The sequence below is a fragment of the Astatotilapia calliptera genome, chromosome 12, assembly GCF_900246225.1.
Source record: "Astatotilapia calliptera chromosome 12, fAstCal1.2, whole genome shotgun sequence".
Classification (NCBI taxonomy): Eukaryota; Metazoa; Chordata; class Actinopteri; order Cichliformes; family Cichlidae; genus Astatotilapia; species Astatotilapia calliptera.
Window position 1 is genome coordinate 19,908,734 of NC_039313.1, and position 26,664 is coordinate 19,935,397.

Sequence of the window (26,664 nt, forward strand, 5' to 3'; positions counted from 1 at the left end):
TTTTGCGTCACGGTGGTGGTTCTAGCAGAGAAGGCATAGGCAGAGGAGAGGGGTGAACTTTCAGGTCTCCAAGTGACCCATTTATCCTTCAAATTCAAGTGGTTCTGTCTTCTCTGAGTCACATCTAATTAAATTCATATTTCAAGCCGAACCCCATCCCGGCTGCTCTCGCAAAAATCTACAAGACCAGACAGCTGCAGCAAGCTCAGACAGTCAGAGACTGAGCTTAGCTTAATGAAGGCAGCAGGCAGAAACACTGACCAGTTTCTACGCAGTCTTGTAACAGAGCCGCTGTTGCTGTTACCAGGCTGTCGAACAGAGAGGAAATCAGGGAGAGGAGAGCTATCTCGGAGCTCAACCACAACCTCAGCTTAAAGCGAAGACATGAAGCTTTTTTTTCCTCAGGATCAACATTTAGGAGACCAACAGATCACTGCTAATCAATTTACTGCCATGGCGATCAAAGTCTGGCAGAGCTTCAAATCACAACAGGCAATGGTTTCAGTGATTAGGTTTGCCTATTATAGATTAGCTTCAGAATATTTCACCCTTGTTAAAGATGAAATGGAAAAGCGATTATACTTCTGATCTGAATCGACACGTTAAGTGACATATATCCAGGACTCAATACTGTGCTGACATAGCCTAATTACATATTTGACCAGGAAAATCAAATTAAATGTTATATAAGTGAAAAGGGAAGCAATCAAATCCTTACTGCCAGTAAGCAATCTTCATTAATGATTTTTAGCAGTCTGTATTACCAAAACTGCATTATTGGGAAAACTGCTGGGTGCCGGTCCTGTTGTAGTTCCACATTACTTACTTTTAATGTTTTTGTTTAAGGGAGAAATTTGCACAAACGCCACACAGCAGAGGCAGCGGCGTTTAGTATCCTCTGAATAAAGTGCTATAAAAGTATCTTACTGCACAAATGTTATTCAGGTGTGGGCAGTGGCAGGAAATCAGTTTCTCCCTGCAGAAGGTGTTGAATGCAAACTGTGTCCAAAATGGCAGTTAGAGAGTTTTGCGGCAGGAAATATTTGATCAAAAACTCAAAATAGTGTCTGTGCAGTTTATTCCAAATCCAATCAGGCAGTCTTGCCCCTTAGCAACCATGGTGGTGACGCCCCCGGGCAGTTACTGCAGGCTCAGAAACCCGGCCAGTATTCAAATACAGAAATCTCAAAATGAGGCCAGTTTTCGCTTTCTATTCGCTTATCTTTATAAAATCAACAAAGAATCAAGAAATGCGAAAGCCACCTCACTTATGATTCAACTACTATAACTACCAAGATAAACCATCATCCTCTAAACACACACATTGCAAACCATCAAAGTGTTTGATGCATGCATTCCCCCCCCCGCTCTGCCCTCAATCATATGTCCGCTCTTTAAATTGGCACTTAGTCATCAAACCTTTGAGAACCCCTGATTTAAATGGATGGAGCGAGAGGCATAACTGCAATTTCAATCACCACCACCACATAAAAAACGCATGTACAGAATAATCAAATCTGATAATAACACAAAAAATAACGCCAAATATCCCCCCCTCCACCCCAAACATCCACCTCCCCCACAGGGCTTTTTCGTTCTTATGCACAATGTTTTACAACACCCACACACTTGTACCAGTACAAAACATGATTGGCCTGGTATTCAGCAGCTCAGCTGTTATAAAACAGACGATTGGCTTTTTGGAGGTAGCGGTGGATATGTGTCAGGTGACTGCCTTCTCTGGCGTTACACAATTTTTCCTTAGACCTCTATTCCACGCTCCTCAGCTTTTAGTTTTAGTTTAGTGACGTTGAATTCAAAAGATTTTTGTGCAGACGAAGAGTCACATGATGGGTGAAACACCCCCTTTTTTTAAAATGCGAGAGTGCAAAGAGGCTGAAGCAGAAATGGCTGCTTCATGGAGAAAGTTGCTAACTGTGGTTTTAGATTTTGTCAAGCCAGCAAACACAAAGAGAGGCTGGCTTTGCTGAACTTCATCATAGTGATGAAGTTCCAGGTGACCGTCATGCTTCTGGTCATCTGGTAAATATATTTAATTAAAGTTTTCAATTCAACTGACTTTTCAAAATTTATTTTATAGCAACAAATCACAACAACAGTTGCCCCAAAGCACTTTATATTGTAAAGATAAAGGCCCTAAAAGCTACTGAGGTAAATACCTGAATCTTTAGCACTTCAGTTGCAATTTTGCAATAGTGTTTGAAACTTTATCTGTTGTTCCTTTGTGTTCGGAAGAGAAGTATTTATTTCAACATTTGCAATCACTAATCTGAGCTTTTCTCCCACCACATCATTCTCACTTACTTCCAGCGTTTTTTTGTCAGCTTAGCTGCTTCTCATTCAATTTCTATAGTCTTATACACCCCCGATTCTAAAACTGTTCAGATGCTGTAAGAAATCTAACTAAACACAGAATACAAATCTCATAAACCCGCATTTTATTCACAATAGAACACAGAAAATATATAAAATTATTATACAGAGAAAATTTACTTTTTCATGACAAATATTAGCTCGTTTTCAAGTTGATAGCATGAACTAAAATGCAGATGGGACGAGGGGAGCAACTACATTTCAAGTAGTACTAAAAAGAAACCGCCGGAGGAACAATTTGCAACTAATTAGGTTAATTGGCAACAGCTCAGCAGCATGATTAGGTATAATAAGGGCATTTCAGACAAAACGATGGGCAGACGTTCAGCAACCTCGAAAAAATTATCTCTGAAAATTGTGGAACAATTCCTTAATATTTTTTCTAAAAGGAAAATTGTGAAGACTGAGTATCTCATTGTCTACGGAAAAGATTCGGAGAATCTGGAGAAATCTGTGAACAAAGGACAAGGCTGAAAATCAATACTGGATGCTCGTGATCTCTGGGCCCTCGGGCAGCACTGCATTCAGAACAGGTTAAAGCTCTATCATGCAAAGAAGAGGCCATACTGTATGTAAACATGATCCAGAAACGCCCGAGTTCTCTGTGGACTGAAGTCATTTAAAATGGACTGAGGCAAAATGGAAAAACTGTAATGTCTTTTGAAAAACCTGCGTCCTCACAGAGGGACCATCCGGCTTGTTATCGGTGGTTGGATCAAAAGCCTGCAACTCCTTGGTATGAGGGTGAAAGGTGTTTACAGGTTCTCAACATATGCACACGTCATCTTTTCCAGGGAAGCATATTTTAGCAAGTCAATGTTAAAAGAAAGAAAGAAGCTAACTTTTTGAAACAAGAAATCACGCCCCCCTTCCCGGTCATCATTATCTTCCAATAAGGCAAACACAACCATGATTATTGCCTTGAACCTAACAATTAAATAAGCACACCTTTAACGATTAATTCCTGTCACATCGTTAAAACAACTATTTCGATGTTACTACAGGTTTGGACACATACTGTAGCACTTAATCTGCAATACTCCTACACATTCAGCAGGAAAATTACTTACATTCAGTCTAGCCTTTAGAAAAAAAGAAAAATGAAATGCAAGTAACTGCTGGTTTTCTGCTCAAGTCATACAGAAGATCAAAATTCACTGAAAGTAAATCTTTTAATTGAGGCCTCGGCTCTTCAACCTCGGCTGAACGAGGGTCCAACACTGCGTTGCTCTAGGAATGTGGCATTTGCACAACGTACGGAAATATTGTTAAACGTTATTATAATTATATAAGTATTTTTGAATGTAGCAACTGCCTGACATGTCTAAAAATAAATGTGTGTGTGTGTAAACGAGTGAAAATAAAAATTCAGTGCAGTGATTTACCGTTCTGTCTTTCGAGGAACAGCTGGAGATTAGAGCCTCTCTATGCTGTCAACCAGGGATTAACTTGCAACTTCTCTCATGAATTGGTCAAACACAGGTTGGACACGTGATCAGTACTCTGAACATGTGTTCAGTACAGAGTTGCTCGTGTATTAAACAACCATAAAAAGATAAAAAGACATACATTCATATAGGAACCATATCCCTCTGTCGTTGTCAGGATGGAGGAAAATTACAGAGAAAAATTAAAGAGGAAGAGAGCGATGGTGGGACAGGAGTATAACAGAGCGAGATGAAAGGTTTTGGTGACAAGCAGAGAGAGAAGAAGAGGGATTAGAGAGACGGAGAGGGAAAAAAAGGATGGAGGTGATGGGTGCTAGCGGATGAGCCCTGAGATGAATCCTCATGAGATCTGTAAACTTTCATATTCTAATGTTGAGGATTCTCACCGAGCGGTGTCTCAGTTAGTCAAGCACCCTGCTGTGACCTCCTTCTGCAAATTAACACAAAACCCTGCAATGAAAAAAAAAAGTCTACGGAGCTACAGTAGAAGTGATTCCTACCGTTTTTTGAAGAGAAAAAGCAAATGACTACATGCTGTGCTGAAATCATAACATACAGGATGGACTGGAAGCTACACAAGCGTAGCATGCCGTGGTGTATGCGCTGGATTTCATTATATTTTTATAAACGCATTTTAAAGAGTCCTGTGAAGAGGTAATATCAATGGAAAAGTAATCCTATTGAACCAAGTCACAGACAGGAAGTTATACGCTGTAGTTATCTCCTGGATATGCTTACCTACACACAAAAAAACCCAAAAAACCCACTAAATTAGCATCTTAAATCTCTGCTGTGTGTTTTCACAGCAAAGAATAATTTTAGCAAATGTGCCACAGTGAAGTAGAGCTGTAGTGTCTTTGAAGCGCTTTGCTTTCAAGCGACCGTACACGAAATAAAAAAGCAATGAAAGCAATTTTTAAAAAAAAGTTACTCCTCCGAATTCAATATAATAGCAGTAACACTGCAAATTAGACCTGCAGTAAACTCCAGCTTGGTGAAAGTCATAATACATAAATGTGGACAGCCTCATTCTGAATGCTCTGCTTTCATTTGTGTGATGTTAATTTAAAAAAAAAAATGCAATCCCATCACTCAGTGCCTTCCAGCTCGTCTCAGTGAGGATCTACTTTAGCGATCCTCTGCAGCTTGACAGCCGAATGTTGAGATTTATTATTATTTTTTTAGACTTTTGCCATGTTACATAATTTTGCAGCATATGTGACTGATGCAATACAGACAGTGACAGCAGTAATCACAAGTATAGAGGAAGGCGCCCTGCATAAAACTGAGCCACTTTACCAATTAGCATCATGCAAATGCTTGATTAGAGACTGGTCATCGTTATGTCAAAGCAGGCTTTAAATATAGGTACAGAACAACCACATGGCTGCTTTTTTATTACCTGACTCACAGAAATTCTGAGGCAGGTACTGAGATCAGCATTTGGGAGTGCTAAAAAAAAAAAAAAAAAAAAAAATTTAACAAATCAACACATTTACTGTTTTTTAGTTGGATTTTTTTCTTTTTTATTAATTATCACCCAGCCACCTAAAACACACAATGTTTTACACCGTTTTCGTTACATCCTTGAGACATCCTAAGTGATATCACACCCCAACACACAGCGCTGGGCCACAATGGCAACACAAATCACAGACACCTGTCTTTGAGTTGGAGGTATGATCGTAAGCGTTATCGTCTTCGTCGTGCCGAGCCTACACTGAATGCTACGGGATCCATCTCTCCAAATCAAGCCTCTGTGAGGCTCCGGCAGCTCGGGCTCCTGATGAATCTGGCGAGGACAGAGAGGGACCCCGCCATAAAAGGGAGCGCGGCGATCAAGCTGCTGCCCCTGCTGAGGACAGCCCTGTGTGTGACAGCCAAACACTTTCCCTGATTAATCAAGCCTAGCAGCGGGGCTTTATGTGCCATTAAGAGCCCTGCTAAATGACTTCACTTCATTCATTAAAGTGGAGCATCCTCTGCGGGTAGAGCAGCTCCGCTCGCCAGACAGACAGACAGACAAGTGAAAGCTTGGAGGAGATGGTGGTGGGGCAGCGATGAGGGTGGTGGGGGCACAGAGGCAAGATAAACAACGACAAATATAGACCCATTACAATGCTGAATTATTCATCTTATACGCAGAGCTTCAGGAAAACAACAGAGGGAAGAAAAAAAAACAAGAGTCCAAACAACCATGGGGCTTATAGAGTCTTTATACACCAAAGAATATCATTAACACAGGACTACTTATGCACACACCTTGTCTGGGAAAGGTACCACACTGGAATCACGGCCAAATCACTTTAAATGGAAAAAATCAGGTTCCAGTAGACTTATCCGTGAAGCGCTTTCATTAGGTAAAGGTATAGTTTTAATGAATCTGTGCAGGGGGAGTTTGACAGCTATAGGTGCGAGTAAATAAATTGCTTGAAAGTGTTGTGCGCCGCCTACAGCACATGTTAATATAAGCTATTCTCAGAGCACAAATTCATACAGGATCAAAAAGTCAGGCAGAAAATTCCAGAAAGGGAAGATTACAGAAGGGAGAGGCAATGATGCACCCCGACAGCACTGAGAGTGGACAAAGATTGGTAATTTACCAGTCAAAAGGGAGATAAAGATGGAGGGATGGAGAGAAAGATAAATAGATAAAGATTAGCAGCAACAGGAGATCCAGGGGGCAGAGAGGAAGAGAGAGACAAATGAGACTGAAGAAGAGGGAGGCTGAAAGAGAAAGAGAGAGGTAGAGAGTAAATGATTAATGAAAGGAGCTGTGGAGGGAGGTCAGGACTGAGCAGAAGAGGAGTGATGCTGCAGCCAGTGAGCAAAACCGAAGAGGACAACATTATGAGCAGCCGCGCTGCTGTCGCTCACCGTAACACAGGATTTGTAAAAGGGGAACCAAATGCGACTCAAAAGAGCTTGAGAGCACGCGTTGAATCTACTGAATTTGCCAAATTCACTAAATAAGGCTTTTTTTTTTTTTTTTTGCCTTTTCATGTTTAAACACAGATTCTAATTGGCCGTAATGCCTTTGAGAGGCTTTTATTGTTATTTAAGCCAAAGACTGGCAAAAATACAATGAACACTTGCGTGTGGATAAGTTTGCGTCACTGTAGAGAAGAAAACTTTGATCACCGGTGATGATTTATTACTTGACAAAACTGTTCAAAGACTTTCATTAGATCCTTTAACTTCTTGCAACATCTTAGTCAAATTCATGCCTTAAATTAATCCCCAACTGGCAGTGTGCTGTGGCTCTATTGCCGGGGCTCACTGATGCATTTCTAATTGGCATTTTTGCTGATGGTCACAAGTTAAATCTATATTCTCCATTACCCTTCCACCATGTCCCCTGGGATCTCTCTAATGGCTCCGAGCACTTGAATAGAGATATTTGTATAAAGTATATTCTCTCTGATGCCGACTCGTCTCCGCACGGGCTTACTTCAGCTGCAGGTTTGGCGTGTAGCTGAGAGTTTGGGAGGAGCGGGAGGGAAAAGTTCACTACCTCTTTGAAGATTAACAAAACACGTGTTATAATCCAGCATGGAAACAGCCTGAGGAAAGACACTTGTAGTAAAATAAACTGTGTTTTATCTGCTCGTCTTCAGCGTTTCGTCTGCACCGAGATGGTCTCACATGCTGCTTTACAGAGCAAATGTTTGTCGTAGCCTTTATCCCTCTCGTTCCACATCACATAGTAAAGCCCTTGGTGAAGTTTTGGCTCAGCGACAAGCCTGAATGCTCTATAACCGGCTCGGCAAAAAAAGACCCCAAAAAACAAAACACTGCAGCCAGCGCTGGTTAAGAATGGTTGAGCTGAATGACGCTAGCTGTTACAGGTTGACCAGCAATTTCGCAATTAGCTGATAAACCACTAAGATGGAGGGTTACATAGTTTGAACGTTAACTCTTTACCTCTTGAAAGTCTACTAAGGAGGAAACTCTTTTCCAACCTGAGCATTTTGTGTCATATTTCAGGCTGTCTTATAGAACAAAATGACTGGCTGTGCCTCAGAAGTTAGTGAGGGTGGTCTCTGTCTAAGCAGCTGCCCTCTGAAAAACCCAGAAACTATTCTAACGGTCACCAACCCATGTCTTAAGGATACAAGGAAGGTCATAAAATATCATCTTTATAGCGGAAAAGAGTTAAAGGTAAAAACTCTTCTTGACTGTAAATCATAAAGTAGTTTTTCACTGAAACCTTGCTCCAGCAAAGATGAGAAATTGCCAAAGGTGAGATATCATGTGTTAAAGTCAAAAGAATGAAGCTCATATCCTGACAGAGAGGAAGAGTCCTGCATTCTTTGGCTCACCTCAGTGTAGACTCTGTGTTTACCTTTCATTAACTAGAGATCCCAGAATCCTCTCCTCCCGCAACCTCCCTTGGGATACTCCAATACAAGGTGAAAATAAATGCTGTAAAATAGCTGCTTGAACAACAAATATTAAAAAAAGCACAGCTTATTATGTTTGAATTATAAATTATTTCATAAATGCTGATGAAAGACTAAGTCTAAGTTTTAGTTTCCCGGATGAATTCTAATTACAGATCGCTCCGTAATCTATGTGTAAAACGGTTTTATTAACATATCTCTAAAAGGCCCAAAATATTCCATTTAGAAAAGCTGAAAAATTCCACAGTTTGGGAACTACAGTGCACTGCAAATGCACTGACACAGGATATGACTAACACAAGAATAGCGTCAGCTCACGACATAAGCTAAGCTACAGGCAGACAATGATAAAAGCCAACTAATCAAGATACTCTAACCATAATACAGCTGCAGTTGTGAATCCCCACCCTGTGCTCTAAGGACAGAACACACCGTGTCCTCAAAAAGCTACACCCAAAGGCCGTTACGATCACATGAGAAACAGTCGAGAGACAGAACGCCGTCTAACCGAGGAGAAGGGGGGGGTTGCAATTAAGACTTGAACAGAAATGTAAAAAGGAAGCAATGCTCCCTGCCATATACAAGCACAATCAGACAGAGTGAACCAGCTCTTGTTCTGTCAGCAGTGCAGAGACTCTACTGTATCACAGAGCAGACAACAATGCCCAGGGCTGAGATAACAGGAAATGCCAGCTTATCAGAGAGGGGAGAAAACAGAGGGAGATGGCGAGAGAGCGTGATGAGTAACTCACTGTTTACCAACAGTGTAAGTGAGCAAAAATTTCTGTTGTGTCCTTCATGTGAAAGTCTGTCATTTACACATAAGTTTCAGCCAGTGAGTTTTCCCCCCCTCCTGCAACTGTAATTTGTTTGCAGAACATGTAAAGTGGATAAATCAAATAATGGGGTAGGCAAATCCATCACTTTCTTAATTTGAGTTCCATTTCATTGGCTTTGATTTGTTCAGATTGAGTCACCTCTCGTGGGGAGTTTGTTTAATTTCACAGCTGAAAGAACACCAATGATTTTTAGGAGAGTTTTCCTTGTTCAACTTTCTCTACAAGCTATTACAGTAAATCTTGAATGCAATACAGCCATAAACCCCAGAATATTAAACTGCTGTTTACAGAGAGAACTTTGATGGCGACACTTAGTGATCATACTCGCTTAATCACTGCAAAAGTCTGTTCTCAAGAGTTTACTGGAAAATACGAGAGTTAAAGCAACATTATGCAAGAATAAAAAAGGAAATCGCTTTTCCACCACGACTGGAAGTGCGACTGATAAATATGAGGTATGCGAGAGAGGTGGCGTTCACACAGAGGCAACTGAGCCATTCAACAAGTGGAGCAAATTCATCCCCGTCATTGGATTAGGAGGACTGGAGCTATGGTTTTACCCCTACTTTATGCCTTCATTTTACCCACCAATAAACCAATACTTGTAGCAATAAGATAGTTCAAAAGGTGATTTAAAAAAAACAAACAAAAAACAACATAAATGTAGTATTTATTTAAACAAACCATTATGGTGTTTAAAGAGCAGTACATATTCAATATGAATTTGCTTTTTGTTGAAGGAAATTCAGTTTTGCTTTGAAATTCATTCCTAATAATAAAAGTATATTTAAGAAATAAAGAGTAAAAAATCCTTAGTAAAAAGTCTTCACCAATAAGAATTAAAAAGAAGAAATGGGAAGGATTTTTTTCCACCACAAGAAATATGATTTTTCTTCATTTGTCCTGTTTTATATCTGGGTGGACATCCATTCTTCAGACAGCATTTAGTTGTTTAGACATGCAATCACTCAATTTCTTTATTGTTCACCATATACAGCATTTTTCTCTCTTGCTTTCTTCTGTATGCACACACTCTTGCCCAAACACACTGACACTGTGGCATGTATCCACTGCCATTCCCTCTACTGAGCTTGGTCTGTCATTCAGCAGCACGCAGGACCTGGAATGCGACGGCGTGGGACGCGCTCCTCTCCTGCTAGCTCCACACATCGTCCGGTGGCACACAATCTTTGTTCGGCTCGCACAATACAGCATTCCACAATCAACGACAATTAAAAACAGAGGGAGAAGGAGATGACTGGGAGGACTGCACCACTCTAATCTTATAGGATTTGAATTCCTGTCTACGGGACTCTAATAGGCCTCTGTTCTTTTGAACAACAAAGCTTCGAGATGAGATTGAAAAAAGCTGATACAGATGAAGGCAATCTGAAGCAATTTGGGGAGAAATGTGAAGCTATTAAGGCCTGTATGAAGGCTCTGGAGGAAGTAGAAATAAATGACTAACCATTCAGAGGAATGTTTTTCTGTAACATGAGGTTGTAAAAATTTGCAGAAAATGTATGCACCAAAGTGTCTGCAAATTACAATAATTAAAAACACACACACACACAGAAAATATTTTTTTAAAAACACACTTTTTGTACACAATATTTCCAGCTAATTCACGTGTAGCTAGCACTGGATCAGAGTTGGTGAGTCCTGCTGCGTCCCTGTTGCCCACCTGGTCTCACTCTTTTGTCCTTCCTGCTCTTCAATGGTAGAAATTGGCATTAAGTGGACTTTAAGCGATTTAAATCGTAAACACGAGGATATTCCATCTTGGATTTCACTGGGGAGAAATGAGATGTCACCATGGACTTTGCAGGGATCAGTGGGCAGACAGCCTGTCATCTAAAGACGATGCATCTAAAATAAAAGAGGACAACTCCATGGCTTTACTTCTCAGAAATTAGCAGGGACAAGTGAGAAAGAGACAGAGGAGAAATGAGGGCAAGGTAGTGAGGAAGCAAAGAAAAATAATGTGTTTTTGCATGTGGGTGCAGGAGCGAGAGAGGGATAGAGAGAGAGTGTCTGAAGCAGTTCCGAAGCCTGGTCGTCACGCATGCTTAACCTTGCGCTAGTGCCTGTGCGATGCAGCTTGCATATCAATGATGGACGAATATCAGCAGAGAGGCCTCCAACCAACCTCCACTATACTCAGCAGGCTGAGGTTGGGGGGGGGCAGGCAGAGCAGCATCTGCAGCTACACTACGGTGCTTACTACAGCAATGCGAGTTATATCGGGTAAGGGAAGAGTTTTTGTAAATGTAAGTGTGATATTTTAAATACACGCTGATTTAAAAAGAAATTAAAGAGTGCAATATGAAAATACTGCTTTAAACTGACAAACAAAAACACGCTTTAGATCATCTAAAAGCACTCTTGGCCCGAGTCTGTGTGTGTTTCCATTAATGGAGTTTACTTTTGCCTGGAGCTCTCCAGTCACAGAAATGCTTTCAGGGAGAGCATCCCTGACTGTGCTGTGGTTTGGAGCAAAGCTGTGCATGTTTGGTGTCACCAGAAAGAAACTTCCTGACATAAACCATGAGAGCTACGGCCGATATCACCTAACAAAGCCAGACAGTGCAGATTGTGGATCCCATTCAAGGTCATCAAGGTGGACTATGAAATCCCCAGCCTCCCTCATTTCTCTTTTGTGTCTCATCATACCTAGAGGTGGAAGATCTGGCCAAAACATGTTTTTTAAGTTAGTCTGGGTAATTTCATGACAAAACAACATCAAATGCCATGAGAAAAGACTGCCTGAGAGACAAAACACCTTTAAAACTGGGCATTTGTGCACAGCTTTAAAACCACGAGCGGCACAGCAGCTCTAACTTAAAGAGTCAAACGAGAGAAGAGAAGAGAAGAGAAGAGAAGAGAAGAGAAGAGAAGAGAAGAGAAGAGAAGAGAAGAGAAGAGAAGAGAAGAGAAGAGAAATGATGTGATAATGTGTTTCTAATTAAAACAAAAGCACTCAGGGACACCCATGGGGTCCTAAGGGACCAGCACAAGGTGATAAACTCTCTCATCCTTAGCCTATTTTTTGGGAAGCGATAAAAGAAATTCAGGATGCCATGCCCTCTTCTGTTCTTTTCTCCTTCTTTCCCACATGCTATCTGATGCCGACAGAGGCCTTTTGTCACGTCGATCCTTCCCAAGCACCCCAAGGCGTCCTGTGAGGGTGCCTTCTTCAGGGTCCTGTGTGTTGATTGACACCTCAGACCTTTTTTTCCTCCCTGCGTCGATCAGAGGCCATTTCCCTTCTGCCTCATACAGCTCAATAAGAGGCCGCCGCTTTGATAGTAGTTCTGTGGCAAGTTACATCTCTGGCAGAAGGGATAAGAGAGAAACTAGGAGGGATGCCAGCAGATAAAAGAGGACTTTTACCAGCCTTCTATGTGTTCAGCAGGTTAAAAAGTGTTTTCTATCAAAGCCTTGTCAAACTGTCATTATCACTTTGATTTGAAGAGAGCTCTGTATACCCCAGAAAGAAAATACACCAGAGCTGCATTTCTCCTCTGGTTTTCTTGTAATCCCAGACTGATGCTAATCTAAAAACACTGTGGCGATTACACTAGAAGCAGTTTTAAGTTGCTATCTTTCACTGACAGTCAGTGTTGGCGAACGCAGACGACAGAGAGCGGTGACAGTTCTCCGTGTTCTAACAGTTGTTCTCGAGGCATCCCTTGAGAGCTGGCAAGGCTATTAGCTGTGTAATGATCACTGGATGTTGTAGTTCACATCCACAATGGCAGCGTGACAGACAGATGGAGGTTGATTTTGAGGGATGAAGCATATGGAGAAAAGTGCTGTGAGCAGACAGCTCAGATGGGATTGCAGGCTAACACATGTAGCATCCTCTCTATTGACCAGAACAGCAAAGATTAATACAGATACGCAGACACGTAATCACGCACATTTATATTGTTCTTTATCCACTTAAACAAAAGGAAAAGCTCATGCTGAGGCCTACCACGTGGATCTTATGTATGGGGCTTATGCATGGGAGTTGAGCCAACAGAACCAGGTGTGGCCACTTACCAATGTAAGTGATCCATGGAGAGTGGGATGTGTGTATAGAGTGGGGAGGTTCGACACAGAGCCATTACAGAGCATTAGACCGTGCGGTCCTGTAGGACATCACCTGACCTCGTCTGACCTCAGTGAAAGAAAGAAAAACCTCTTTAATCTTTCTTTCATCCGTCCGTCCCTTTTCATTTTTTTACCGCTTAGCTGTGGAGTTTATTTCAAATTTTAAACTCTTCCAGCATTCATGTTTTCATGCTTATTTCCCATACTTAACCTCTCATTTTACCATCCAAGCTGACCAGCAACATATGTTTACCCTCGGGCTACATTCTTTTGCTCCTGCCATAACAAATAGGTTTCCTCTTTGTTCTAATGATTGCACCTATATCATTGCTCAAGGACGACGAAATGTAGTGAACAAAACAAGCAAAACAAAAAAAAAACCCCTCATCAATTACATTCATCAGGTGGCAGCTGGCATGGGGAAAATGTGATTCCCTGCACAGTTTATCCAATGCATTGTGAGCTTGCGGTGCGTGAGTGCATCTGGGAGAGAGATACAGCTATTTTTATTGTAGTTCCACTGTAATGCGACTCACTGTCAGAGCCAGAGTGGCAGCCTGAATTGCTTCTGTCGGATAAACACTCCCAGCATGCACTGCTTTGCCTCAGTCTGCGCAATGCTGCATTGGCAGCCTCCTGGCAGGATTTTGAGGTGTCTCGGTTTAGAAGTAGCTGTGTGTGTGTGTGTGTGTGTGTGTGTGTGTGTGTGTGTAATGATGATCCTTACAAGAGCAGAAAATGCTTAAGTCTGCACCAAGACTGATGCTTGGTACCTGAACCAGACTGAATGAAATGGCACATACCTATACTAGTTACACATTCCTATGCTATAGGTTGTTTGTTTTGTTTTTTAAACCCTGACTTTACATGATCTTTAGGAAACACCTGAAAAGCAATTTATAGAGCTGTGAGCACTGGAAAAATGGACAAAACAAGCATCTGTGAGCATTTGAGGCAGAGTTTGTTCCATGACTCAATACTCACTCAGGAAAAAGGAGAAAAGGAATTTGTACTATGTGCTGCAATGCAACTCAGTCAGGACCACAATCCCAGAACTATGTGGAATGTGTCCTCTAACTGCCAGCGACTGAAACCTACACTCGTTGAACAACTGCAGTACACAGTCAGTGGTCGTGTACTGTCACTCTGAATCAAAATCAAGCGCAGACCATAACACAGGTAGCACACAGAGAGAGAAGAGAGACCAGAGCAGTGTTGCTGTCTTAAAAGCCAGACAAAGTGTTCATTACTGGTGCAAAGGCATAAAGACAGCCTATTCTCAGATATTCGCGGACGTAGGGTATAAATACGAGAAAACTCTCTTTAAAAATGCATGCGTCAGGATTATATTTTTAAGTTTTACTCAGCATCAGACATCCAGATACACCTTGCTGCAAGTGGTCTGCAACTTGGGCTGCTGTTTTTGCACACCTGAATATTTCAAATGTCTTTCTTTTGGGGGCTTTGAGCCTCACAAACAAAATCTCAGCTATCCTTCCTAAGCCCATGTGTCTCTGCGCCTTTCTCAGAGGCAGATATGTTCCAGACACTGTGCGGCACATCCAACTTGAATAATCAGCATGCGGTGACACCATAATTGACGAGTATGACAATATGTTTTTGATTATTATTGTTATTTCTTATGATTGGGAAGAACAATACTTTAAAACATTTCCTTTTCTCGCTCATCTGCTTCTCTTTATCTGCATATCCTCCAGCATGAAAGGTACAAATTATATAAAGGAAATTGATAAGTGATAACAGCTTTCCCCCTACCTTCAGCAAAATGTGCTTCAAATGTTTTGTGCAGTGGGTGTTTCTTAATGTTTGCCATGTAATATATGCAAATAAGAAAGAAAATAATAATTCCCACTACAATACTGTAAATGATCTTGCAGCTTAGTTACACTGTACAGAGAAAGTTGAATAAGATTTTAAATTCAAGCGTGACATCTGTGTTTGTAGTGAAATATAAACTTTTATGGATTGTTTCGCTCTCTCTTCAGCTCCTACCATTTACATCAAATACCTGCACACCCCTAAGCCTGGTCCTGCCATGGGTTTCTACCTGTTAAAAGGGAGTTTTTCTTCCCCACTGTCACCAAGTGTTTGTTAATAGGCAGGTGATCTGGCTGTTGGGGTTTTCTCTCTATTATTTTGGGGTCTTTATTTTGCAATATAAAGCACCTTCAAGTGACTTTTGCTGTGATTTAGCACTATATAAATAAAACTGAAATGAACTGAATTTTTATAGTGTGGACACATGAGATAGAAAAAAAAGCATATTCCCAAAATGCATCTCTAGCAAGGACAGACTACATGTTTCAGATGTTTATCACACACACACACACACACACACACACACACACACACACACACACACACACACAAACATAAAATCTTCAGAGGTCAGTTGTATTTAGAGTTTCTCTGTATCTACATGGGCGAGACGCCAGGGCCCCGTGTCTGCAGGGGTCCATTCTGAGGTCAATACTACAACACTGTAAACTAATGATCCAGCAAATTCCCTCAGTCCTACTCTCTCCCCTCCTCCTTCCTTTTCTCCTCAATCTGTTGTTGCCCTCTGTCTCTCCCACTCTCTGATCCCCTGCTGCGCTGCAGAAATGAGAAACAACTGAAGACTCGGCAGCGCCGGGCCTGCTCTGCTCCTCTGATACACACCACTGATAAACAAGGCTGCTTGTTAAGAGACAAATGAAACTTTTGGCTTCCTCGATTTTGTTGCCTTCCACTGCCTTTTCATCTAGCGTTTTCTTGACACGCGTTCCCTTCTTTTGTCGACATGGTCTTGGCTGTAATGCCCAGTGGAACATCAATCTTGCGTTGAAGTGTAAACACAGATAACAAAATGATCGGCAAAAGCAAAGAAGTCTGAATTAACCAGGAAAAGTAAGAAGTTCCCTTTGAGCTCACCTCTAACTCGTGTACGCAATTTAAACAATCCGCTAGGTAGATGGCTCAGTTCCATTAAATAAATCGACTTTGATGTAAACGTTTAGTCACATAAAGTTAGTGTGTCTCCTCATTATAGCTTTGCCTCTTTGTTGTTTGTGCTGATGTACCTTTAGCAGCAGCTTGCAAATGTGAACTTCATCACAGGAGACTGCAGAACCACTTCAAAATCTTATGCCAAGACACACACACACACACAGATGCATGCATGTTTTCACACACAGTATCTCCCAGGCCTGGAGGAAGCTCTCCATCGGAGCCTCTGAGTCAGTGCACACGATAAGGCAGCGATAAGAGTCTCACTTTTCAGTCCTTTCATATTGATTTGGAATAAAGAATGGGGCTCAAGGGATGAACACTCAATCACGCTGTTGACCAATGGAGGCGAACTGGATTTAAAAGACACAATAAACGAGTTGCAGTATCTGGCAGTCAAAGTGAGACGATAGAGACAATATCTGCACTAACTTTGCCCTACTCTCACAGGTGGCAATAAGCTGTCCCTGCAGACAGGGAGAGCACAGGCTACAACTGTGATCACCCTGTCTGCAGGAAGCCTGGCCAGTGAAGCTGAATCAAGACATGCTCCTGACCCAGTGCATCAGGTGTGGGAATATCCTGTTAGTTCCCATGCATCAAAAAAAAGAGGCTATCAACCACAGTTTATATTAACACAGCCTCTATTTTATGTCACTAACATGTCCACCTTCACAACTGACCTTACAAGAAAGAAAGAAAGAAAGAAAGAAAGAAAGAAAGCTAATTTCGACTGCTCTCTTATTCACATGGGGTCGCCACAGCGGGTAGCACCGCATATTTGATTTTTATGCCGGACGCCCTTCCTGAAGCAAGCCCCAAGAGATTTGTGTCTCCTCTTGGGATCGAACCAGGGATCATTTGCTGGTTAGATAAATGCGTAAAACACATGGAGCCATTGCAGCTGACCTTACTGTAGAATGTTTAAAAAAAAAAAAAAAAAAAAAGCTGTTGTTTAATCAGGAGGGTAGAAAAAAAGCCCTCCACTCCCGTGTTAGTGGACAAGACACACAGGCAGTACAGCCATGACAAGCATTTCTATTATATATATAAAAAAAAAAAAAAAACAACAGCTGATATGTCAACACAAATTTGCTGGACACCCACAGTACGTGTCCAACTACTTTAAAATAACCGGATCGACAGTCTCCGTCTCCCCAAGCGCGACGACAGCGTGACTGTCCGTTTTCACAAGCCCCATCTGGGGCAGCTTGTAGCAGGACCGGACCCGCGGAACACGGCATCTGAAGCAAGGCAGCCTCTGTGCAAAGCAACACGCTCCAAACACAGCAGTTTTCGAGCGGTCAAATGCGCGGACTTTCCAGCTGCTGCCGCCGACACCAGACCTTGAACATCTAGTTTCTCTCTAAACTGTTCGATCCTGACCGCGTGTGTGAAAAGCATACACCAGCCAAAACTAGTAATGACTGAAGAAAAAAGAATGAACAAAATGAGAATGAAATCAAACAATCAACATGCTCAAGACGCCAAAACATTTACAGAAGAAAGGAAGGTGTTTGCTGGATTCGTAATTTATTTTTATTTTTAAAGCGCATTGGAAGTAAAATTCTGGCAAGATGAAACAAGCTTGGTAAAACTGAACCTTTCCCGCTTAACAACATTTACAACCGGCAGATAAAATGTCTGTCTTTTCTCAAAGAAAACCCAAAGCAGTCAACTTTCTGAGCCGTGCACAGCGCTGAGCTGAGAGACCCACGCCGCTGAGTGTATCGCCTTGCGCCCTCCCCTCCCGCAGCTCTGTGTGTGACTGCCCCCGGCCGCTCGTGAACTTCCCTCACAGCCGCGGTTTCCTCCCCCATAAATAAAACTTACTTTTCTCTGGCTTGGCTGTCGGACGGCACGTTGCTACTCTTGCCTTTGGCGTACATGCTTGCAGAGAGCTCCGATTGTCACGCACCTGTCAACCCATCACAACCTCCCTGGGCACAGCCCCGTCACCATGGTGACACAAGCAGCGTCGTCTCCCATTGGATGTCCTGCTGTTCAGGACCGCCCGTTCTCCATGGCTACCGCCAGTGAGTGACAGCTGTGTGTCCACGCCCCCTTTCAGAGTAACTCCACCCACCTCCTCTTTCTCTCCATATAGCTCTCTTTTTCTTTCTGTGCTCTACCGTCTATCCTTCTGTCTCCCTGCCTGTCTGAAGTCTGTCTGTCTGTCAGCATCTATCCCCTTCCCATTCCCCTGATTGGAAAGGCTCTCCTGCCATGTAGTTTCGACACACACAAACACTCACACACACACATATCCTCTTGCTTAGTGCAAACTGAGAAGAGGAGGGGGGATTTGAAACAGTCCAACTAGGATTTTTAAACAACTGGCTTTGGATGCTCCTTTTATAGACAATCACACCCTCTACCGACGCACACGCAGCTCACTGCACAAACAGCTCCAGCAAATAACTGCTTTTCCATTGGTGTTTATTTACATAGGTGTGAAGACATCCAAACATGTGGGAAGCGGAGCATGTCGGGAACAGTCGGGCTCTACAGAGAGAGAGAAAACAACACATTCTTTTAGAAGATGCGGTTGCCTTATAAGCCTTCCTGTACATACATCATACGTAGTGCTGCTACAGTGCAGCTGCAACACCAAGAGGAAATGTTCGGGAAATCCGCTGAAACACTAATGTCACATCTGCTGAAAGACAGCGAGGGTGATGAGCATTAAACTTTGTAGGACCACCTGTAGGAATTCCTGCTACATAATGTATGTGAGTTTGATCAAAAGTGGAACCCCAGTCCTCACGTGGGCAACAGTAAAATGTTTGTTTGATGGTAATAGGAAACACAAGTTTGGATACATTTACTATCCAGTGTCTCAAAAGCACACTTTCATGCTTACATATCATTCTCAGTGCATTTACTTCACATCAGGTATGTCCTCTTGCTCTGTGACAGCTTGGATAAGCTATAGCGCCCTTGTAACTTTAAGATGGTTAAACAGTTAAGAAATAAGGATGGATGGATGTTCACAGAAAGTAAGCGCCTTTCTGTGGTCAAAGCCTGCAACTCTCACTTCAGGTAAGTTAGCAGCTTGCTGGCTTGATTTTGCAACAACGTTCTCCTGCTGAAGCTCACACACAACACAAAGAAGCATGTAGTATATACAGTGCATGATAGTAGCTGAGTGAGAATCAGTGATAGAAACACTGTTTGTATGAGTGTGGCTGGAAAATGCAGCAGGGAAGAAGTGCTATGTCATGCTGCTATGACCGGCTTGGAAGCTAACAGAGTAGAAGGTTCAGTCCACTGTCACAATATACTTATCACAAATCCACTGAGTCAAAGCACTCTGGAGAAAAAAAAGACAGGCTACATCTCGGTATAAAAGGCACTATAGAAGGCTGATTCCCAGACAGTAGTAAGCTCTGGAAAAACACAGACTGTGCATGCGTGTGTGTATGTGTGTGCGCACTGGGGGCGTAGCACAGGGGCAGCAGTGTTTATGCTTACGCAATGCTCCCGTGATGTGACCCAGTTGGAATGGATGCATGCTGCCTCACTCTCTCCGGTTCTCTCTATCTCACCCTCTTGTCCTCACGCTCTCATCTCTTAACTGAAATCTCACTCTCTCTTTCTCTCTCTTTCTTTCTCTCTCTCTATCTCTCTCTCTCTCTCCCTGTTTCCCCACTTCCCCCCTCCATGTGCCAAATAAACCCCGCTCCCCCTGGAGAGAGGTGGTTCTATTTCAGACAAGCAGAACTTTTGGTTTTGGGATGAGTCCCTTGGGGTCGATCACCATGACAACCACTCACAGGCGATAACCATGTGTTCCAGAGGATGGAGGAGCAGGAAGGAGTAGAGAAAGAACAAGGAAAATATAGAGGAAGCAGGAAATAGAGAGAGAGAGTAAAACAGATAATGGAAAGGTTAACAAAGGTTAACCCATTTGTTGTCATGTTTCTGTGTGAGAAGCAGGTAGGTATGTAGGTAGAGACTGACTGTATGCACTGAGCACAAAGTGCCAGTTCTCCTTTATCAGGTTTGTCTGGTACATTGTCTCTTTTCTATCTATGCCAGATTCCTGAATCTTTCAGAAAGCCCAAGGTGGGGTATGTTATGATATCCTTCATTGTACAAGAGGCAGCAGACTGATCAGCAAGTCAGCTCAAATTTAGCTCATTCCTATAAAGATGTGATAGGATAAAAAGTAAAAGGTGGGAATTACCCCATAATATGACATTATCACAATACCATACTATTTTGATTGCATTTTGCGATACAGTGAGATTTATTGCCTTTTTCAAATGCAAACTATATCCTCAAAGTTTTGCCTTTTTCAAATGCAAACTATATCCTCAAAGTTAAACTTTTTCTGTTTTATCCAGTAAGATACACTAATTGACCATCCATCCATCCATCCATCCATCCATCCATTGGTTGAGGGGGCAGCAGTATGAGCAGAGAAGCCCATACTTTCCTCACCTCAGCTACCTTCTCCAGCTCATCTGGTAGAACACCACGTCATTCCTAAGCTAGCCAAGAGAGATGTATATAGAGAGTCTTCCTCAAGGCCTCCTCCTAGTAGAATTTGCCTTTGGAGGCATCCAGGAGGCATCCTAGTCAAATACCTGAACCACCTCAACTGGCCCCTTTTGATGAGGAGGAGCAGAGTGAGGAGCTCAGTCATCCCTCGGGAATGACCAAGCTCTAGTAATCCCAGGAACTATGTTGTCTGGATCAATCTGGTAGTGATTCAGAAAACCCCTATGTTGAGAAAAAAAATCATGGTTTCAGTGTACCCTGTCTGGGACAGGGTTACCTGGGTCCTACCAGGTCAGTGGCCAAACCTTAACCCACGAGACCTGGTTGGGCCGTAGGGGTTTGGTGTGATAGAGGTTCAATGCTTTGAGAATCCAGCAGCAGTTCTCGTATTTCAATTCCCAGCTTCCAAAACTGACTCACAGTTAATGCAGTTCATACAATAATTATTTGTGGAAAAATGGCTGAAAATCACATATCTGTTGTTGTCTATAGAAAAAACATAAACTCACATTTAATAGAAATTTACATTTAACAATTACATTTGCTCACCAACCTTTCTGTTCCACTGGAATATAACCAAAATACAACAGAATTTTTTTACTTCTTCTTCTATTTCTTTTTTTTTACAATATTGAAAAAGAACTACTAATTAGTTAAAGTTTGAGCTTTTAAAATGACACTATATGTACAATAGTCCTGGTTCACCTACACATTACACGTACAGGAGCTGTCTGGTCATGGAAACATACCACAAAGCTCCCAGCGCACAGTGTTTTTGCCGATGTTAATGCCAGAGGAAGTTTGGAGCTCTACAGTTACTGAGTGAGCAGAGCAAACTATGAGCCTCACCACTCAGTGATCCCTGCTTTGCAACTTTATTTGGTCTGACACTTTGTAACTGAGTTTTTGTAGTTTCTAGTTCATAAATACTTTGAAACAGAACTACTTACAGCTGATTGTAGAATTTCTGGATATGAAGAAATTCAATGAACTAACTTACTGCTACAGTAACATCCTACTACAGTACCATACGGCTTGAATTTAATAAGCCTTTTAGAGCAACCCAGATATTTTCAAAGATGTTTGTAAAGGCAGGCTGCATGGGTGCTGAATTTTATACACCTGTGGCACCCAGACTAAAAACATGTGAATTCAAAGATTAAAAGGTGTGACCCCCTATTTTTAACCATTTAGGGCAGGGGTGTCAAACTCAAATACACAGTGGGCCAAAATTCAAAACTGGAACAAAGTCGCCGGCTAACATTAATATTTATTGAAATATATTTATTCCTCCAGATATAAGAATGAATCTTTTCTCATGGACTCAAACACGTTTTGCTGAAAAACTGAATATGGAACAAGCAAAGCTTAATACTAAACAATATATATATTAGCTGTATAATACCAGTAGGCCAGCTCTAATAATAATTTGGTATGGCTTCGCGGGCCAAATGTAATTAGGCTGCGGGCCAAATTTGGCCCGCGGGCCAGAGTTTGACACCTATGATTTAGGGTATTTACATACAGTTAGGCAGTGAGGTCCAGTAGTTTCCAAATTGGTTGCACCTTCTTACAAAAGACCATAAGAAAAGTTGCTTGTGAAAGGACTGCTGGGATGGGAGAGAAGAAAAATTTTATTGGACAAATTAGTATTTAGTTGTTGAGACTTCTCACTGATGTTTGCTTTTTATGTGAAAACTGTGAGCTTCTTTTGGCCTTGAGCAGTTATTTTAAACAAAACCACCAGAGAAGTTTGGCGCCCACATTTTTCTAAAAGGTCATAAAGATTGTGACTCACTATAAAAAACTTCTCTCCTGTTTTTATCATCTGTTTTCTTCCTCTCTACTCCTCCTTAAATGATGTTTCTTATTCCACCTAATAGGCACTCTTTATTAGCTTTGCATCTTCAAGTCATTTATAAGCAAGTGAGCATATTCACTTAGTAAAATAGAAAATACAGTCAAAATCACCGTAATCTACGGGGTAAATCCAAAATCCGCCCTTTTTCTCTCTCGATACTCTGAGGCACACTTTGTTTGCCTCTTGTATGTCACATAAATAGTATTAACACACAGTAGGCAACACACACACGCGCAAGTAATATATTTTCCCTTCCCCGGCTTTACACCAACTGCCTTGGTATTTTGGCAAACAGCCTTTGTTTACTGAGCCTGTCGATGGGCTATGTAATCGTATATTTCCACTGAGAGTGTCTGTTAGCAAGGACGCTAATTAGCAAACGATTAAGCTCTCACACAAAAGAGGTTCTTCAGATTAATTGCTACTGAAGTTTACAGAAGCTTGTGTCTCAGTAAATAATTTAGCATGAACAATAGTATACCTTGTCACACTGTTTTGTTTTGTTTTTTCTTTTTTTGGGGGGGGCTCTCAACTAAATGCTGGTGTCAGAATTAGAGATGTAACGCTGTTTCAACAGTTGTTTACTAAAGCGGACAGCGGAGGATAGACTGAGCTAAATCAGTCTTCTTTCATTTGCATGCAGTCAGAAGCTCACCTGTTCACCTGCTAAAAATGCTTTCTCTTGCAAAAAGAAAAAAGAAACTAGGACACTGGGAAACATGGAAACACATAATACAAATGAGTAACATGCTAATGCACTAAATGCACACACATGTACAGATGTTTGCATGTAGATGCACATATGAATAAGGTGACATAAACGAAATAAAACCCCTCAGGTCCACGGGCATCTTGAAACTGTCTCCTTTAAACAGCATTTGCTGTTTCCACCCCCCTTTCTCTCTGCTGAAGAGGCTATCCCATCTGGGATGGGTGTGTGATTGTGTGTGTGTTGGGGGGGGGTTACAAAACTCTCTCTATTACTGTGTAAAAAAACCATAAAAGTTGCATTCATAAGCACAGTGATACTTCTGATATTGCCCGTATAAACAATTTGCCTGTGGGTGTAATTTGATTAGCACTGTAAAGCGAGTCAACTTACAAACTGGTTACACAGTTTATCTAAAAGGAATCAACAAGGAAGCGATGCAGCCCCAAGATCATCCAGACTGGGCTGTGAAATAAACTTGGCATTCAAGGAAAAAAAAATGTGTTTGCTTCCTGCAGCTGATGCAACAGGGAAGCAAGAGTTGAAAACATCCTAATAAGCATGTCTAGTATCATTCTACGTCTCACCGACTTCAAGCAGTCGTGAAAATACAGGCCCCGCTGTGCCAACTCTTCTGTTCTGATGCTGGTTGACTCAACAAATTAATGCCTGGTTGTAAAATAGCCTGTCAGTTCTTTGCAGGGAATCAACCAACCAATATGTATTTAACTTGAAATAAGATTCCTCGCTAGCTCAAGTGCTGGCCTGTTTTTGTTTTAAAGGAGTTTGGACAGCCCGACAAACATTTAATGGCGCCATCAAACAACCCCACCACCCCCCAAAAGAGAGATGCAGTGTATACAGTGGTGTTTAAAGTTCAGCGAAAGCATCATCTGTAGCATCATGTGGCGCTCATGCGGTCACATTCGTTTCTAATTTGTTCCCAAGAATTTTGCAACATGGAAACATAACTGTTGACGTGCTGTTCTCATTCAGCATTTAAGTTTCTCAGAGCTATAAAAATGTAAAAGTAATGGCAGAGCCAGAGTAAATGCAGATCTGAGTTGCTGATTCATACACCAATTAAGCAGCTGTTAAATGGCTTATTACTTAAAAAAAAAAAGGGCCTTGGGCATTTCCACTCAACAGATGTTCAAACATTGTGCAGATGATATCACTTTATTATAATGAGTGACTTGCACACCGTGATGGCCACTGTACTGTATCTTAAATTAGAAATAGCCACTATAATGATTGGTAAATGAGTCTACTGAAGACTCAAATAGTCACGGTGATTGGAAGATAGTATAGGTGTTTTACTATGGGAGCAGGCAATGCAACAATCCTGATTCAGACATGCAAAACTGACTTTTTTCAGTTTAATTTCTTCAGTTAATTTGCTGAGATGAAAGAGCATTTCATCCTGTGACTAAGCAGAGAAAAAAGAGCAGTTGAGCCAAGGTGGAAAACTCCATCACAATTAGATGTATGCACAGGCTTCTTCTGAATTCTGAGCAGGTTTTCCATCGGTGAAATTCCTGATGATCTGAGCTGAGCTGAGCGTGTGCTGGGTGCTGATGTGACTAACAGAACACTCCAGCAGCAGAGCAGCGATCGGGCTGCCGCAGAGGACTCTGGGTAATAAGGCTGCAGATGAGTGCGACCCAAAAAACAAAATGGGAGCGTGGGGATTGGATGAGTGTGTGTGTGTGAGCATAAATGTGTATGAGTGTTCAACAAAGACACAGCTTGCATGCTGCCAGCCAAAAGCACATTCTCAGATCTTCAACACTGAGAGCACAAGGAGCTTAAATAAAAGAACAGGCAGGACTATAGGCATTCTTCAGGTGGTACACACACAATTTCATGGCAGTGATCTCCTTTTCCTGGTATCCTAACTAAAGCCACTAAAACAAAACCAAACCAAAGTGAAGTAGGCTAAAGGATCTCAAGAAGCAAGGTGTCATGCCATGAGCTAAAGAAACTCAAGAATAGATGAGAAACAAAATCATTGACATCTATCAGTCTGGAGAGGGTTACAGGCCCGGAACGCCAGTGAACCACGGTGTGAGCCATTATCTGCAAAAGGAGAAAATTTGGAACCTGCCCAGGAGTGACCAGCTGACCAAAATGACTCCAAAAATGGCATCAATGGGAGAGTTCAAAGAAGAAAACCAGGACCTAAAAGGACCCAGAGCCTAGTCTCACATTTGTGAAAAAAATCTTGATGATCCCCAGGACTTGTTGGAAAATATTCTTGAAATTGATGCAACAAAAGTTGAACTTTTTGGAAGGTTTGACTCATCTGGTGGAAAATGAACTCAGCATTTCATAAAAAGAATATTATACCAGCAAAATGATGGTGGTAGTGTGATGGTCTGGGGCTGCTTTGCTGCTTCAGGAAATCTTGCTGTAATTGATGGAACCATGAATTCTGCTCTCTACCAGAAAATCCCGACTGAGAGTGTCCGACCATCAGTTCGTTGCCTAAACCTCAAGGAACATCTGGCCCATGCAGCAGGACAGTCCACCTCTGAATGTCTCAAAAAAACCAAAAACAAAATGAAGGTTTAGCTGTCACCTAATCAATGCTTTGGTATGACCTTAGGCAGGGCATTCATGCTCAAAAGCCCTCCAATATGACTGAATTAAAGAAATGTGGGGCAAACTTTCTCCAGAGATGTTAAAGTCTCTTCTCTCAATAGGGTGACACAACCAGTTAGTTTTTAGGGCCAGGTATGTTTGGATAACGTTTTTCCCTTCATTGTCATTTAAAGCTCTATTTTGTATTTACACAAGTTGTCCTTGTCTATTATAAAATTTGTTTGATGATCTGAAACTTGTGTGACAAACATGCAAAAAGATAAAAGGAAGAGGGTAGTGTAGGTTTCAACACTTCTTACTTATAATCCATGTGAATAATTATCACTATAAGTCCTGTTACTACTAATAATAATGATAACCTTTATAATGAGAAGAATAACAATAATAATAATACAAAAAAATTGTTGTTTTAGGGCTAAAATAAGACAAGCTATTCTTTTTTTAATCCCAAACTTGGCAAATTTCTGAAATGGGATATTGGAACTAACTCTGCACTTCTCCTCAGCTCTGTGGAGATTTTCCACATCTTTAAGCTCTTTGGTTTTCTGACTCTGGTTCACTCTCTTTTCTCTCATGAGTGTTGTTTCCAGCCACAGCAGGCAAACGCTCTCATTAAACAACTTCTAAAAGTCTTCTGTACACTACAGAGCAGCACTGGGAGACAGACAAATTCAGCTGCAGATATTTCCTCGAGTGTTGATAGGGACCAAAAAAAAGGAGAAAGTATTGTGCTTTTAAAACAATGTGAAATGAATGCTAATGTAGCTCCACTGCTAAGGGATTTTTAAATAGG

At 41.6% G+C, this 26,664-nt stretch overlaps 1 protein-coding gene across 2 annotated transcripts in view; it reads right to left on the minus strand.

Annotated features, from left to right (window-relative positions):
* Nucleotides 1-18,392, minus strand: part of ssbp2a (single stranded DNA binding protein 2a) — a 56,661-nt gene extending 38,269 nt beyond the window's left edge. The window contains exon 1 of one of the 2 annotated variants that reach the window (XM_026187035.1): nucleotides 18,025-18,392. In XM_026187035.1, coding sequence (XP_026042820.1) covers nucleotides 18,025-18,080 — 56 coding nt within the window. In that variant the 5' untranslated portion in view covers nucleotides 18,081-18,392. The remainder of the gene's footprint in view (nucleotides 1-18,024) is intronic. The other variant, XM_026187033.1, reaches the window with a different exon arrangement.
* Between the last annotated feature and the right edge of the window lie 8,272 nt (nucleotides 18,393-26,664).